At 42.0% G+C, this 17,410-nt stretch overlaps 3 protein-coding genes across 4 annotated transcripts in view; all 3 read left to right on the top strand.

Moving 5' to 3' along the window:
- Window positions 1-3,689: 3,689 nt before the first annotated feature.
- Window positions 3,690-7,818, top strand: zgc:153935 (uncharacterized protein CXorf38 homolog). The gene is made up of 6 exons (XM_031855325.1): window positions 3,690-3,942; window positions 4,163-4,297; window positions 5,298-5,420; window positions 6,906-7,055; window positions 7,240-7,434; window positions 7,545-7,818. Exons 1-6 carry the CDS (start codon window positions 3,736-3,738, stop codon window positions 7,653-7,655), a joined length of 921 nt encoding a protein of 306 aa, XP_031711185.1. The 5' UTR covers window positions 3,690-3,735; the 3' UTR covers window positions 7,656-7,818.
- Window positions 7,819-7,894: 76 nt separating this feature from the next.
- LOC116387600 (caspase-8-like) lies at window positions 7,895-14,622 on the top strand. The gene is made up of 10 exons (XM_031854861.1): window positions 7,895-8,365; window positions 9,223-9,360; window positions 9,464-9,589; window positions 9,862-10,014; window positions 10,426-10,530; window positions 11,136-11,228; window positions 12,150-12,261; window positions 12,438-12,565; window positions 13,589-14,052; window positions 14,487-14,622. The coding sequence occupies exons 1-10, from the start codon at window positions 8,162-8,164 to the stop codon at window positions 14,620-14,622; spliced, it is 1,659 nt and encodes a 552-aa protein (XP_031710721.1). The 5' UTR covers window positions 7,895-8,161.
- A 2,304-nt stretch (window positions 14,623-16,926) lies between these two features.
- The window catches only part of LOC116387884 (SH2 domain-containing protein 1A-like), a 4,242-nt gene continuing 3,758 nt past the window's right edge, over window positions 16,927-17,410 (top strand). For both annotated transcript variants that reach the window (XM_031855335.1, XM_031855334.1), the window contains exon 1: window positions 16,927-17,112. In XM_031855335.1, coding sequence (XP_031711195.1) covers window positions 16,961-17,112 — 152 coding nt within the window. In that variant the 5' untranslated portion in view covers window positions 16,927-16,960. The remainder of the gene's footprint in view (window positions 17,113-17,410) is intronic.

Raw genomic sequence — 17,410 nt, 5'->3', positions numbered from 1 at the left:
GGGGGTGGTGGTGTCTTTTGAAGAGAGAGATGGAAGGGGAAAGAGAAGGGAGGAGATGCAGAGAATGAGACACAGAAAGCGAGAGAGAGAGAGAGGAGAGAGAGAGAGAGTGTGTGTGTGCGTGTGTGTCTCCTGTGTATGTGTTTGGGGACCCACACAGTGAGGCCTGAGCATGTGATTTATTTCAGAATACTAATGTCTCTTTGATCTCCTCTGCTTAAAAAAAACCCCCACCCTTGCTGGGATTGTGGGCTCGCACGCACGCACACAAATGCATATATATGTATCTACATACAAGCGAGCACACGCCCGTACGTACCTGCAGCACACACGCCCCCACATTAATATTGTTGTGTCCCCTCGACTGACTGCTGAGCAGGACTCATTTATGCAGACACACTCCCTCGCTCAGTCACACTCACTCACACACACACACATACTCCAGGGCGTCTAATCTACTTTAACTATCGCCAAATCCATAGAGATCCAATTACAAAGATAGAGGGATATTTGTTTTTCTCTATGCATCCTAAAAGACTAATTAAATTTTCATGTAAAGATGAAATTATTTGATACAACACAAACGTCTTTTCATTTTCATAATTGTAATGTAATATGTTTTAATTGGGGATCCTGTGACTGTTTCTGCCTACCTCAGCTGCCTTTCTAGGCCTATTATCCTGTACAACCATTACACCACACACACACACACACACACACACACACACACACACACACACACAAAATAACAGAATGGCGATGTATTTCACTTGCCTTTCTTTCTTGTATCATTTCATCATCCAAGTTGGGGTCATGGGTGCTAGAGCGTATCCCAGAATGCACCAGGCAGAAGGCAGTCAATCAAAGATTATTCAGACCTTAGTTTTGTTTTTGTCTTGTACGAGTCTTCCTACCCTAAAAATGAATGTTTCTGATAGTGTTGCAGTGGGAATTTAATCACAATCATAGCTTTCCATCAGTATGTATTTATACATAAGAACACACTACAAATCTACTGCAGGTCTCTTGACAATTTGAGAATATTAACAGTCCACAGCCATGCAAGCCTCAGTCTGGCCTGTACACAGCACAGCACGGCCTTGAGCTAACTGCTAACGTCAGCATGCTAACACGCTCGCGATGACAATGCTAACATGTTGATGTTTTCGCAGGTATAATGTTCCCCATGTTCAGCATCATATAGTTCAGCGTGCTAGCATGCTAATATTTCCTATCCTGACCAGGTGATGGCGCTAGATGAAAAGTAGCTAGCCAAGTTACAATGATCCTGAGGGATGCATGAGTGTGTGTGCCAAATGGCATGGTAATCCATTCAATGATTTCACTTCAAATTACAAATGTTGGTCTCACGTCAAAGTCATTATGTACATTCTCTGGTGATGGTGTCTGTGTACAAATTGTCACTGCAATCCATCCAATGTGTGTTGAGATATTTCAGTCAGGACCAAAGTGGTGTGCAGACCGACAGTGCCATCCCTAAGGGCATGCCACTAGGCTGGGGAAATCTGTGTTGCCGTATTCACCTTATTTATCCAAGAAACGGTCAGATTTGCCTGGTGTTTTTTGCATGGAGGGGTGCAGCTGTGGCCAAGGGGAGCGAGCGGGCCGTCCTTTAATCACAAGTTTGGAAGTTCGATCCCCGGCTCCTCCCGTCCATATGTCGAAGTGTCCTTGAGCGAGACACTGAACCCAAAGTTGCTCCCTGGCTGCTTTACAGCCGCCCACTGCTCCTAAAGTGCTTCGGAGGGGTTAAATCAGAGGTCAAATTATGTAGTATGACAAATTTTAAGTTTAGTCCAACAGGGCGACATTTCCCCCTTTTTCTTGGGACTTTACAGAAGGGGCTTTAGTCCAACAGAGCGACATTACCATAGCCACACTGCTCCTCTCGCCCAGTACGCCTGCTCTCGGCCTTTTTTACACTGTTGCATGTCCTCACTTTTGTACATCGCATGAGTTGTTTGAGCATTTAGGAAATTACAGTAACGTTATGGTGTATTTTCAGGCGATCTGGGCTGTCTACTCCTATTTCAATAAATGATTTGCTACATGTCTCCAAAGTGAGCTTGGAGCCCAGCTTTTAACTGCTGTATTTATTTACACTATGTGTGTACATAGAATATACTGTATGAGCACAGTTGGTTGCTTGTTAAACTGTGTCTGTCTTCTCTGATTCATTCTTGTATAACTGCAATTCAATATAAACAGGCCGCTTATCTGGAAAGAAGCTGAAGTCTGTCTTTAGATTCTGTGTAAGGGGTACATCTCTCTCTCTTCCTGCTTTCTCCTGGGTCTGCCGGCAAGCCGCTTGACTGCAGTAATTAGAAGACGAGACAGCTTCTAATACCAAAGACTGTCTGTCTGAGTTTCTAGGAGGTTCACAATGTTCTCCTCTATGGTGTTTTAGTCTTGGGCAAAATTCAGATTGGATTGTGGAATAGGGAGTTAGTTATATTTGTGAAACTGTAAATCGAGGATATTAATTAGCAGTTAGGGAGCCGGCCCAGCCTGGTCTGGGACACTTTTTTTTTTTTTTTTTAAAGTGTGTGCGCGTGCGTGCTGCTCAGGCTTTAAACCAGGATGTTGTAGTCTAACCTCCCTCCTCCCCCCAAGCCCCTAGTCTCGGTTGATACATGGAGTCTGTCAGAAACTCCAGCTCTCGTCCCTGATGAACGCCTCCAGCGGCAGCCTCGGGGACATCAGTGCATGCAGCTGCCGGCCCGACTCTGCTGGGTTTTCATCCCTCCTCATCACAGCAGAGGCAGCAGCTTGGTGATGCCACCTCTCATAAGGGGCCGCCCCGGGGTGGCACAATGCACCGACTACAGTGGGTGATGGAATCAGATATATGGTCTTTCATTAGACAAAAGTAAAGATGGTCTGACCTGCTTCGACCCCAGCAGCTAGAGGCCCTAAACTGAATATGAAGTATTACAGGATTTACATCATTGAAATATTTATTTAAAGCAGCTTTGATACAGCCATAAACAGATCAAATGACTGCAGTTGTATGTAGTGAGGGACCCAGGGAATTATCACCAACTCTGTTGTCACCCGTAACTCTACAGAGCTTTTTAGCATCTATTTCACTGTTTCCGTCTGCAACTTTGCGGTTTTGGATCCCTCCCACCACACTCGTCAGCGTCATGTGAACTGTTTTCAGCTCTGAAGCTCTGAAGCTCTGATAAACCCACAGCACAAGCTGCTGCCGAGCACCAGACAGCAGGAGTTAGAGAGCAAAAACAGAGCTGCAAGGAGAGGGTTTTTCCCCCAGGTCGTGTTTACATCCAACTCCCAAGTGACCAAAATAAATAAATATGAGATCTCGTATAACATTGTTGGACCCATTATGGACAGTTTTGAGAAAAACAAGCTCATAAAGTAGCTGAACCGACTGTGCCGAGAAATCCACCCTCTTTTACATGTAAAATATTCAATTCTTCATCATTATCCACCCCTCCACTACTTAATCAAGCTGTAGACTTGCTTTTTTGGGGCACTTCACAGAAGGCGCTCTGCTGCTTGGAGCTGCTCTCTGGTCAAACAAGACCAGCAGCAGCGCAACAGCCACATGGTAGCGTTTCCAAAGTAGACAGCGCCATCGTGCGGCCCTGCTGCTGCTTGCACGGAGAGGGTGGAGCTATACGCGAGGACTCGGCCTGAACTTGTGCTGCTTTGACATGCTTTGTTTACGTCGCGAAGTTTAAGGCTGACATGGTCCGCGAGGAGCTGGCGGTCCGTCTCAACGACAGGGAGTATAAAAACTGGCTGAAAGCCGGACGGTGTCTGCTCATACTGAAGGAGGGTCTGCACCCCTTCGTCAGCCACCACACGAGAGCTTTCCACGCAGATCTGCTCAATCAAAGCCCGCTGCTGCGGAAACCGTGCGAGACGTCTTGGTGCAAACCGAAAAGGAATCAGGTCGGTCTGGAAACTCTGTTTAATCCCGGGTCTGCTCATTTAATTCATGTTTCTGCGACACTTTTACGTGAAATACGGTATTGAGTCCCCTGTAGTACGGGGGGCTTACACAAAGTTCTTCTGAGTTTACTGCGATGGTACTGTACACGTATGCTCACTGTAAATGACGGTATGAGTTGTGAGCATAGGTATGTGTGTGTGCGTGTGCGTGTGTGTGTAGCTTTCCTCGGCATGCAGGGCGTGTGCAGGGTGGCAGACGGTGATCCTGAGACACCGCAGGCAGCCAGATGCCACGGTGAACTGGGACAACTGTTTCCCTCCCAGCTGGAGGACAGACCACTGGGAACTGGCCAAGGTAGTCATCACACCGGACCTACAATCTGCTGCGACTGGCGTTTAATATCATTAGCCTTTACTTCAGTATGTTTGATGCTGTAGAGTAGTACTTCATTTCTTGATGTTGGTTTATGGGAAATGTGGTCCTAATTTTGACATACAGACATAAGAGTCTCCTCTATTATATGTAGTTGAGTAATATTTAGTAAGAGCTGCAACCAATGCATTTCCTCCCCCCTTTTAGTGATTAATCTGACAATTTGTCTATAAAATGTCAGAAAATAGAGGGGAAACAAGCCTGTTAATATATCCACAGCCCGAGGTGAGCTATCTCGACTGACTGTTTAATCCGACCAGCAGTCCAGAACCCAAAGAGATTCAGTTCCCTGTGGTATATAAAGGGAAGCATTAAATCCTGACAACCTGACTCAGTTGAAAGTGTGTTGGAAGTCGAAATAGCTCAAAGTAATGGATTACTGGCTGCAACATTCATCTTCTGCCACTCCAGGAGATCGTTAAAGGTGTTAAATAAAATCCAGTTAAATGGTGGTGTCTAACTGAAGCTCACCTTACATCGTTTACATCAGATCAAATAAAGGTTGGGAACCACTAGTTTAGAGGAACCAAACCAAGTTTTAATGGGACAATTCTGAAAACATTACATTTGGTTAGAAATGTCACCTGAGGACCTTTCATTGATTTTGTTCAGTATTTTTAACACATGGATTGATTTGTGATCTGTCGCGTAACAGATGAGCTGTCACTGTAAAGACTCAGATACTTTATGTCGAGATGAAATTATAAAAAATAAAAGTCCTCTTTCTGGGCTTTGTAACTTTTGACATTTCATACTCTAAACAATTGATCAAGTAATAGAGGAAATAATCAGCAGACCAATCGCTAATGAATGTCTTTCTCTATTTTTGTCTTTGTGTGTCTCTCTCTCAACATCTGTCTGACTGTCTCTGTCTGTCTTACTGTCTCTTCCTCTCTCTGTCTGTCTCTCCCTCTCTCTGTAGGCCTTCATGCCGCGGGGTCAGGGGAAAGTGAAGGTGGCAGAGCAATGCGATGCCTCTGCTCTGCTCAACCTAATCAACCACTGTGATTGTTTCCACTTTGTGGATCCAAAATGTGTGAGAGAGGTAAACGGTCATGTTGTTTAAAATGGGAATGCTGTTTGATCAGTCATAGTCAAGTTGTTATGTCAAGCCTTTGAAAAGGTGTGCAGCCTAGCTGCGTAACAGACACCCCCTCCCAGGGCAAGGCACTGGAAGACGGCTTGTTCAGTGACCTCTGACCCAGGTAAGGGACGTTGTTCTGTGTGTGTGTGTGTGTGTGTGTGCGCAACAGGTGTAGGAGGACTGGAAGTACTCCAGGATGGGCCCCCGCTCTAAAGGGCCACTACTGGAGGAGGAACCCCGTGTGGTTGGGAACCCCGCTCGGTTATATAGGGCAGCTTCGGGACCCTGGGCCTAACACCCTCAATTTAGATGCCAATCTGACCCCTATGTCTTCACTAAAAACACAACAGCTAATGTCTAAGCACTATAATCACAATGCACCATAATGCATGATAAACAAGCAGAGCATCAAGAACAATCCGAGCCAACCAAGTCAGTAAATCACATAATACTGAACAACACCATTTTGACCTTCGCTCGTAACAGGTATGTCATTCAGATTTATGACCAATCATTTACTGCCGTCAGCCAATCCCAGGGGAAGAGCTGTCTTACCTTGAGACTACGAAGGCAAAACACATTAAGGCTATCATCATTAAATTTACACTAAATAATATGAGATCATATGTAAAGAATATATTGATATCTGAGACCAAAACACCCGTAGTTCAATAAATGGAAAGAAATCGTAACAAATCAAAGGGTATGAAACTTAAATGAGGATTCAATTAAAATAAAAAGTCAATTACACTTGACGATAGCACTTCCTGTATGGATAAATGAAACCTAGGAGTTTCCATTGTGTAAGTGTCAGCCTGATGCCCAAACCACAGAACATTGCTGCTGCGCTTCAGGGTCTCGCTTCTCGCTCCTCAGAAAGTTGAGGTGTTGGGTAGCGTCAAAGTTCACCTGCAGTACACAGCAGTACCACTGGCTCCCTCTGTTTCAAGTATCTGTTTAATCTTCAATTTAATAAGTCAATTAATAATTGGTCTCGGACATTTTTGGTGGATACCTCAACACATTATATACCAGGAGGCAGATGCATCAAACTTTGTAGGTTCAAGACTAAAGCTCCGTGTACACAGGCTGGAAGATGTGCACGCTCTCTTCAGATGTATAAAGCGTGGTTCTATTTTATAAGTCTCCCAACAACATATTCTCACGGTGAATATGATATGTCTGTCTGCTCCCCCCGTCTGTCAACTATCTGCCTGTATCCTTGGTAATAACGCTGTTTTAATTCGTTAAATGTTGGGGAGTGAAACAACTTGCATATTGTATTTATTTTCTTCTTATTGTTATGCTGTTATTGTTGAATGCATATGACGTTTTGCATCCAGAACTTGAAAAATTTGACTTCAACAATATCTGTGACTAGAAGGAAAGAGGGAGGAGTTTCAATACACAACAAAGGGCTTTGTATTTATTTTTTTGCTCTTCCAGGTGATCCGTTTCAGGAACGAGTTGATGCATTCCTGTGAGTTGCGTGTGAAGGATGAATGGATGAGACACTACCAGACCAGTGTGAGAAAGCTTGTGCGGCACCTCGACCAGGTACCACAGATGGCAACAGCTGGAAAGCAGATCGAGGAGGTTTGTGTGTGTGTGTGTGTGTGTGTGTGTGTGTGTGTGTGTGTGTGTGTGCGCGTGTGTGTGTGTGCGTGCGTGCGTGCGTGCGTGCGTGCGTGCCGCTGCTTTGAGAGCTCTCAAGTCCAAGCTGCATCCGCGTTGTTTTGCATCACAGTTTTTCTTGCGCATGTGCGTTTCATTTGTCCAGATGCTGAGCCTTGATCTGTCAATATGTGTCTCTGGCTTGGACCGAATGGATTCCGCTGCCCTGGATGGATTGGAGAGCGATTCTGTCTGCCAATGGGAGACCAGCGCCGGCTTGATCAGCCAATGGGAGGCTGAGTTGCTACAAGAGAGGCTGCAGGAGTTACTGCACCCCGCTGACGATGATGCAAAGACACAGGTGCGAAGAACAGATACAGTATGTCTGTGTGCACTTGTGCATATAGACATGATGCATATAAAGAAAGATGTCACATGACTTCGACCGGCTGACTCTTCCTTCTTCTTTAGGACACGGAGCAGCTGAAGAGGCTGGGCGGTTTCCTGCAGGCCAACAGAGATCTGAGCGAGAGGTTTTCTGCAGAGCTCAAAGCCATCAACGCACTGGAGGCCAGAGAATAAGACGAAGGAAAAATGAGGAGCATGTTGTGCATTATGTCTTTGTATTTACTTCCTGAAATAGGTTGATGTCAAACTTGAAGCAGATCAAGGGATTTGTGACAGAATGTATGTGCATGTAAAGGATGTCATTGAAAAGGTAAATAAATAAAAAAACAACAGAAAACACTGACAAAACCCCTTGACTTGTTCCTGATTGACCGGATGATCGATCTGGATTTCAAGTAACTATTATACAAGAATAAAGTAGCATATGAAGGAAATACTCAAGTTAAGCACCTCAAAATTGTAAATAAGTACAGAACTTGTACAGAGCTCAACCGTTGCTAAAAAGGAAAAGGATTGTAGGAATTCCTGAACACCGGACATGACTTAACTGTACATCATGAGCCGTGGCCTGCATTTACTCTTCCTGATTGGCTGAGTATTCTAACAGCGGTCTGCATGTGTTCCTCTCGTTACTTTTCTGTAGCAAAAGAGCAAATATATCTGCGCGGTGTTACTCCGGCATGGAGCACTTTCGGGAGTTTGAGAAAGAACAAAACCAGAATTGGTTGAAAGGTGTTGTGGCGTTGTTGTGTCTTCAGAAGCCGCTGGAGCGGTTCATCGATGAGGAAATTGGGATTTTCCACCGAAAGCTGGGCGACGAATGCGGCGAGATACCGTGTGTGAAGAATTGCAATTTCAATAACTGGAAACCGCAACCGAACCAGGTACGAACATGAAGTACAACACCACCGTGCTTCATTGAAATGAAATAAATCAGGCATAGAGAAGTCATTATCACTCACTACACGCGTCTGACAAGTGAGCTAATATATTAGTATTATTATATATTATATATATTATATTAAGGACAGAGCAGAGCCGGTCTCATGTAGACATGTTACTTATGTGACTGCAGCCTTAACTTTAGGAGTTAAGTTAGTTGGCATTAATGAATTACTATTATTACGTTTCTACGTTACTGACAGTAAATCAAGAGCACGTTGACAGCTTCTGCTGCGTAAAACATCATAATATGCTATCCGTAGCCATTATTAAATGTACGGGTGACGGTAGAGAAATGTACGGGTGACGGTATAGGTTTAGACGGTAACACACAATTCTGCCGTCGAAAACGAAACCAGGAGTTAAAGGAAAAAAAAGTTTCACTGCAAAAATAGAACAGACATTTTTGAATCACCCAAAAGTAAGTCGTAATCATCGACTGTAGTTGTAACACGATGAAAAGATGACCATGTTTGTCTTTAGACACGTTAAAACCCACATCATTTGCCATTAATAATAATAATAATAATGCCACTAATCGAATGCGAGCGAGTGGCGATCTGAGAGGGTGCTTTTCCAATGCTCGATTCTTTTCCTCGCCTCCTCGCGCATCGTTCCTTCACACGAGAGAGGGCGAGCAGAGGGAGGAGAGAGGAGACAAATGTCTAAAATAATTAAATGTGAGAAGTGATGACATTTTGAACGGACATGGATGTAAACTGCAACTGCAAGGCGGTAAATCTTTTTATTTTTTTATTTTTTTTCCTGTGACCTCCTGTGTTGACGCTGCTGATTGCAGAGTCCTCCTCTAGATTGTGAGGTGTGTTCCTCTTGGAGAGATTCAATATTGGCCAACCACACCAGTCCGCGTGGAAAGGTGATGTGGATGAACAGTAAGCCCGACCGGTGGTCCCAAGATAAATGGGAAGTGGCTAAGGTAAGTTTGCAGGCGTCATCACATTTATTTTATTTTATATTAAGTGGACTTGGTCTGATGGTTTGCCAGGTGTCACACTAATAATACCTTCTCCTGTTTTCAGGTGTACATGTCAGATGGTCATAAGAACCATAATTCCATTGGGGACTTTGACATTGCTGCACTTCTGTGTCTCATGAAACAATGCGAGCACTTCAAGAAGTTTAAGCTCGGCGGATTGTGTGACAATGTAAATACTTCGTTGTACACACACACGTACAGTACATAAAGTCGACATTCACATAAACAAACATGTGTTGTGGGATGTCTCTTTTTCCCCTATTTTAATGAATATTTTATATTTGTTTAGTTGCCTGACAAAATTAACTGAAAGAATTGTGCCAGTTACAATGACCAAGTTGTGGATTTGGTTGCAGTGACAATGTGGCCACTTCCTTGAAACCCATCCCTACCTTTACTAACATCTAATAGGAGTCTGTCTTTTTTGTCCACTGTGCGTAGGTTGCCAACGTCCGAAACAATATTATGCATGCAGCATGTTTCCAGTTGAAGCAAGGGGATTTGCTCGATTACTTTAATCGAATCAGAAAGCTTGGTGAGGTGCTGGAACAACATGTTCCTGAATTCAAAAGCATGTCTAAAGACATCGATGAGGTTTGTGTTTATGTCTAATTTAATAGGAATATGCAAAAACAATTGATATGTAAATAGGTGCTGCTTTATCATTTGGTTTTATCACGGTATGAGACATTATTTGGATTCCCACTATGATTTTGAGTTATTTAATTCCCTCATCAGCGCTAAACACAGCTGAGGATGGATACAGCATAGGGTCATATACAAAAGTGTCGGATTAATTTAAAAAACGACCTGATGATGACAATAGATGAAAAAGTGGTGGTGCTAGAAAAGCCATGGGATCAACAAAGTCATACATCCTCTGGGGACCATGAATGTCTGTACAAATGTTCAAGCCAACCCATTTAATAGTTTTCCAGACATTTTACTAAAAGACAAAAATTGTTCCTTTGGAATACGAAGGCTTATACTTTGCTTTGTTTTCAGATTCAGAACCTTGACTGTAGATTGATGTTGCCTGACGACATGGCGGCTCAGAAAATTCAGGCTGAAAAATTTCAAGATGAAAAACATCTGGAGGACATACTTTTTGTAAGACACACGAAACACACCTATATTAGGCTCTCTTTTCTTTTTAACCGTGCTAATTCTGTTCATACAGTATGTTTCAATTACATTTTACCAGCTGTTCAGTAAGTCAAAAAAAAATAAATAAATATGCATCCTGTAAGACATGCAAGTTCCACCTTTTTGTTTTTAAAATACTTTTTCAACTATGGCTCCTTTTAAGCCATGATTCTGTGTGTGTGTATGTTTTTAGTGCACACAGAGATGTAGTAAATGTAATTACAGGTAATGCAAGATTGCTGCTAGATGTTTCACACCAAACCAGATCTTTTTTTAATCCTTTAACTGGTCTGGCTCTTTTTTCACCATGTCAACTTATCTTGTTTCTGCTCCCCCCAAGTGGCCAACATATCACATTTCCAAACCAAGAGAAGGTGTCTTGCTCTTATTTTAGCATCAAAAACAGTATTATTGTGCACTTAAGAGAACTGTGTTCTTACTCGGGGCACACAAAGCTTGAATGAACCAAACTCCCAATCTTAACACAACTGTGGCCAGGCACCCTTAATCCCTTAAGTTTAACGCACATTTGTGTCTGTGTGTGAATGCATTGTGCTCTTCAACCTCAGGCTGTTGCGCAGGAGGCAGCTGAACATCATCTCACCAGGATGAAGCTGGAGAAGCTGGAGAGACAAATTGCTCAACAAGAGAACATGCCTTTGGTGAGATTTAAAAGACAGGTTCACAGTTTTTTCTACTCTGTTTAAGACAATACTCACATGCCCAATATGTACTTTTAAAGAGTTTTCTGTTGCTTATTGTTCCTTTTATCAAATTCCAAATTGCTGCTTTTTTAAGGCTTCAGCAAGTGGCCATCATCCAAAGTTAGTTCATTTTTTTGTATAAAATAGGCACAGCCATGTTTATTCTATGTGTGCATATCAGATACCAGGCATTTACACTATGTATTTTGAATATACAGTTAAGTACTTTTAAAGTGCTCTTCATTTGTAAACATGCCTATAAAATGACTTATCTGTCATTAATTCTAATTGTATATGTGTGCATGGTTACATCTCAGGCTCATAGGCTTGTGGAATTCATTGTCCTCAGGACAAGATCATGTCACCACCAGGGCTGCCGTTGACAGTAGTCGGTGGTGTGGCCGGGGCTTTTTTATGGGTGTATTCTCTATCTGGAAACCCAAATCCATAATAGCCCTCTAACTATGTAATGTAGGGTCTTATGCACATAATAGTAAGCATCTAAAAATTATTAGAAATTAGTTTCAGTCCAATTTCAAAATATTGTCATGTACGTTTTTGTAAACTTTCCTGATATTGGGTTTGCGCATACTATGCTCGAACATTTGTTGAATAGTAAAATAACGCAATTAATTCCACAAACCAATAATTAACTTTTTGTTTTATAAATATATTTTAAGATAAATATTTTTTGTATAAATGTATTAATATATTTGTACAGGAGAAATAGTTATGTATACACTTAACTACAATTATGAATTGATAGAGTCCTTTCTTGCTGATCATGTAACCATTCACTCAAACACAAATAACTTTCATTCATTTATTAGAAAAATAACGTTTCTGATTTGTCTATGTGGCTGTGCATGTCACCCTTAGACGGACTACTACGCTCTGATTCATCAACCACGTGGTTTGTGTGTGGTCATCAATAATGAGTACTTCCTGGGAACCCTGCTGCCAAACCGAAGAGGGAGTCAGGAGGATGTGGGTATGTCTCCCTGTTATTGGTCAACCATGTGATCTGGTTTGTTTCTGTACTGTTTATCTATGAGTTACCGAGCAGCATTCCAGTTTGTGATCCTGCTTCATCACACATGATTTGATGATAATATAAGATGAGATGATTTAAAAACAATCAATTTGTCTCTCTTTTATGTGACACAGACGCTCTGAGCACAGTGTTCACGCTCCTTGGCTTTACTGTGTTGGTGCACAACAACTTGACTGCAGAAGCCATGCGACAAGAACTACGGATGTTGGGCTCACGGGATTTTCTGGATGAAGATGCGTTGGTGAGCAGTGTCACACACCTTCAGGGCTGTTCTATCATTGACTATACTGTACTTTATTTCTATTAATTTTGTTTTCGGGTTTTCCAACCATCTGTCCATTTGTACGTACGTCTGTCCGTCTGGTCCATCCTTGTGATTGCGATATCCCAGGAATGCCTCGAGGAAATTTCCTCCAATTTGGCGCAAACATCCACACTCAATGATTAACTGATTAGATTCCGGTGGTCAAAGGTCACTGTGATGTCACAAACAAAATTAGGTAATTTACAAAGTTAATTATTTTTGTATCTAAATCTTCTAAAAAACTTCACATAAAAAATAAATTAAAAAATACAGTAATTCAAACAAAGAATTGTTTCTTTTACATTTAAATATCAACACGCCAATCACAACACATTATCAGGTAGAGACAAACACAAAATGGATATGTTTTCAAAACAAAAATGTTATTAGTTATAGAATATATTTGTGTCAGATTGCAGGCTGTTGAGAGACGTTAAACACCTATAGACTAAACGTAGGATGTTGTGACAGTTATTTGTGTGTACAGGAAACTATTCAGGGTTTCAGTGAGCACCACTGTCACTACTGCTAGCTACACTAGCGAGGAAGCTCATCTTCCCATAATCTGTGAGAAAAGATGTTGGCCATGACATAAAATAACTTAAATTGATGAATCGTTTTCAATAGTTTGACACATCAATACACTTTTTCGCCGCTTGTCTCTGGGTCAGGTTGTAAGTAAGTAAAGAAAAAATCTGCAAATATCGAGCTATATTGTCCTTATTGTCCTCATGCTTTGGTTGGTATGATCTGGAAATGAGTAGTTCACGTGTATAAAAAGTCTCAAATTTAACTTTGAAAAGCCTGCTATAGCTTTATATTTACAGAACGTACGTGTGAGTGGTATCGATCTCGTCTTCTAACTTTCAGCAAGAAAGGGATTAATTGTGATTATTTGCATACAAAATCCTCTCATGTTTAGCTCTTGATCTCGGCTTTCGCTTCTGCTTCTGATCTCAGGTGGTGTGCGTGCTCTCCCATGGAGCAATGGGATGTGTCTTTGGGACCGATGAGCAGAAGGTGTCCTTAAAAGAACTGACCCTGCCCTTCACCAGCAGGGGAGCACCCACCTTGGCAGGGAAGCCCAAACTGTTCTTCATCCAAGCGTGTCAGGGAAGCGACTACCAGAAATTATATGCGCCATTTCCCCTGATGTCAAGACAGGAGGAGGTGGTCAGGGAGAGCTTTGAGGAGGTGGTCAGGGAGAGCTTTGAGGAGGTGGTCAGGGGGAGCTTTGAGGAGGTGGTCAGGGGGAGCCCCCCGGAGGCCGACGCTCATGGTGTCTTCAGCGAAATGCCATCTTGGGATACCGACTTCCTGCTGGGCATGGCCACTGTGTCGCAGAGCATGTCGTTTCGAAACATTTCCACAGGCTCCTTCTACATCCAGGAGCTGTGCACGCAGTTGAGGAGGTCAGCAGAAAGGTGAGAGAAAAATCTTCCCTTTTTCCAGAAAAAAGAAAACATAGAATGTTCCTCTTTTCCCAGATTAGGGACCATAATTCTGTCACTGTTTCTGTTGGTGTGCTTTTGGTGTTTAGATAAATCTGCTGTGCTGCTTACGAGGGCGACTGTGGCTAAGTGGAGAGCAGGGCCGTCCTTCAATCGGCGGTTCGAGCCCCGGCTCTGGCTCCGCTAGTTGCATGTCGATGTGTCCTTGGGCAAGACACTTAACCCCAAAAATTGCTCCCGTAGCTGTGCCTACAGTGTAGAAATGTGATAGAATCTGAATTATAAGTTGCTTTGGATAAAAGCATCTGCTATATGACTGTAATGTAATGTCATATGTCATGATTCAAATATATACCCACGATTTGAGCAATGTTTATTATTGTGTGTTTCCTCTGTTCTCTCTGCAGCTCGGAGAAGGATGATATACTCGCTGTGCTGACACGTGTGAACAGGGAGGTCAGCAATAGAGAGTTTCTTGTATTCAAACAAATTCCAGAGCCCAAGTACACCCTCACCAAGAAGCTCGTTCTTAAATATGTGTGAGCTGACCGGGACCAGGTCCAAAGCTGAGAATGTGCCAAATTCACAGAGACCTGGTTTACTGTGTGTATGGCTATGGTTGAGTAATTAAAATATAGTGCAAATAATAGTTCTCAACATTGGGTTCCCTTTAAATACAAATCACTTTTGTTGGTGTTGGGGGTTGTATGTTTTCAGATGGGATTGAAAACAAAAACGTAAAAGCAGCAATAACTAAATGTATATACTCTGTTACAGGTAAAAGTTCTTTATTCACTGTAGGAGCTATTTATTTGATGATAATATTTTGTTATTTAATTAATAAGTAGTAGCCTATTGTTTAATTATATTATTTTTTGTTGTTTAAGTATACTTAGTTTTGGGTTAGTTCATTGTTTGTTCTTTGGGTAACACTGTGGGCATCTGTGGTTATGAGTAGGTAGGTAGGACCAGCATGCACCGGGTGGGCCTATAGTGTTTTACCAGGACAGGAGAGACAGCGTATAAGACAGGAGTATTTCTTTGTTCTTTTTGTTTGTTTCCTTGTTTGGTTTGGTTTACTTAAATAAATAAGAAAAATCGGAATCCTGTATGGACATTCAACACCTTTCTGCCTGCGTAAACTACAAACCACGGTGCATCAGTGGCCTTTCATCATTGTTTGTTTTATTTAGATTTATTCGACAAATGGCCACTACATTCACATTCATCTATGTATTATCTTCACCTTCTTCACTATTTCATTTCATCAAAGATATAGAATATAATGTACTAAGATGAATGAGTTGCCATGTAAAATTGACATGTGCATAGCTTTTATGTTGAAGCTCATCCAGGTAACTAACTACTTTATCATAGTGTTGGGCTCATCTCAGTATGGAAGCCAATAGGGGCCTTTATTAAAATTATTATGTAAACTTGAAGATTAAAATGTAAATCCAGATATGTATGTGTTATTTGATTCAAAATGAGAAATGCTATTTTGATTTTCACATATGTGTTTGATCGTTCTATGACCATATGAAAATGGAAAAGCCTATCTTTCCATTTGGTTTGGAGTTATTTAGTCACAATTCAAATTAAAATGTATTTTTCTAACCATTTCAATATGAAAACAGTATTTGACATTTCATTTTCAAAGACCTACAGGGGTAGTTGGGATGTTTTGAAGGAGGATTGAATATGGTAATTATCCATAGTCAGTGTATTGGCCTTATTATACTTTCGTCATTTATTTATGAACTCGCATGGAACGGTAAGCAGGGTAATCTCTCTAAACAGATTTTGCATTGATATCGGTCAATATAGGAATTAAAAAAAAAAAAAAAGAATGATTTCAGGTGATGCAAATGGGGGAGAGATTCAGTGTCCCATCAGCACGATACCGTTCATGGTCCTCTGCTTCACCGTTAGTGGGAAGACGGTGGTCATGGTTCATGAGGACGGCCACAGAGGCCTCATCTGTGTGCCGGCTGGTGTTTGCGTGATCCTCCGGGTCAAACTGCGGTTTTGGAGTTGTTTCATTGAAATGAAGAGGGTACAGCTCCAACCTTTGACGTTATCCTACCATGTGGTACAAATTTTGTCGCCTTTGAAATATCGGCTGCACGCTGTTGTGTGACTGGTTACAGCTATTCTTATTTTGTTCAGCCTCTAAACCATGTTTACTTATATTATAGGAGGCATATAGTATTTTTTGATGTGTGGGCCAGTCTGCTGTCTGTACCCAGGACGTACCCAGAACTCAGCTTCTGGATTATTCTATATCTTTATCTGCCCTTTCAGAAAGTGTTCTAGAGGAAATCATCTTTAAAAAAACTTCTTCTTACAAAGAGATTATCAGAATGTAATAGTTTCAGTTTAACCTACTTATAACTATTAGATGATGTTGTATTCTGCTTGATTTCTTGTTAGCTTTATCTTGTAAAAGGAATAAAGTCTGAATAAGTATTTGCTCTAAAAACCAAAACGTTTTGTCTTTGAATAAAAGCTCTGGTGTCAGTGCCAAAGCAAACTACAGCTAGGTTGAATGCATGCATGTTAGTGTGGGTGGGTTGGCTGTTGCTTTATGTGGGGGACATTGCTGTATGCACATATCTGCCAGCTCAAACTCATAATCTTCTGACTTTATCATAAACCACTTTCACACAGCTTTCTGCATCCCAACAGTGTTTGTCTGCACCACATCTTGCTGGTGTAATCAAGCTTCTGCTGGAGTCCAACATTATATCAGGTCATTGCAGGTGCAACTGCAATGACAGAAAAGTGTGAAAACCAGAAGAGCTTTTCCTGTCTCGCGTCCTTTCACACACTCATCTGCAGCAGCCTCGCGCCCTTGAAGCACACGGGGGGAGACAACAACATGGAGAGGGAGGGGACGCTGGTCCGGTCCATTTACTACGGGAGAATCGGAAGCGAGGTCACGGAGAGGCTGCTGGAGAGATTTGGACATGACGGCAGCTTCCTGTTGAGAGACAGCGAGACCGTGCGGGGAGCCTACTGTCTGTGTGTGAGGTGAGCTGGGACAGCGCGACCAGAAGCGACAAATTCCCTTTCGCTTATGTCGCACCTTTGTTCGTGTGAATATTTATTTAGATCATTTATCATGTGCAGACAAGATGGGAAAAGTGCTGATGTCGGGGCTCTGACACAATATCTCGTGAAAGATTTCCTTCCAAACTGTGAAGTACTTGTATTTCTAGTGATTTAAACACAACTTTTAAATAAAAATGCACAATAACACGGTGGGATAAGATGCATTTACATGTAGACTGTATTATAGTTTTACCTCTTACTTTTGTTCTGCTGTATT

The sequence above is a fragment of the Anarrhichthys ocellatus genome, unplaced genomic scaffold, assembly GCF_004355925.1.
Source record: "Anarrhichthys ocellatus isolate YVR2014 unplaced genomic scaffold, GSC_Weel_1.0 scaffold15, whole genome shotgun sequence".
In the NCBI taxonomy this organism is placed as follows: domain Eukaryota; kingdom Metazoa; phylum Chordata; class Actinopteri; order Perciformes; family Anarhichadidae; genus Anarrhichthys; species Anarrhichthys ocellatus.
The sequence above is the reverse complement of the archived record's forward strand: the minus strand, read 5'-3'. Positions and strand labels throughout refer to the sequence as shown.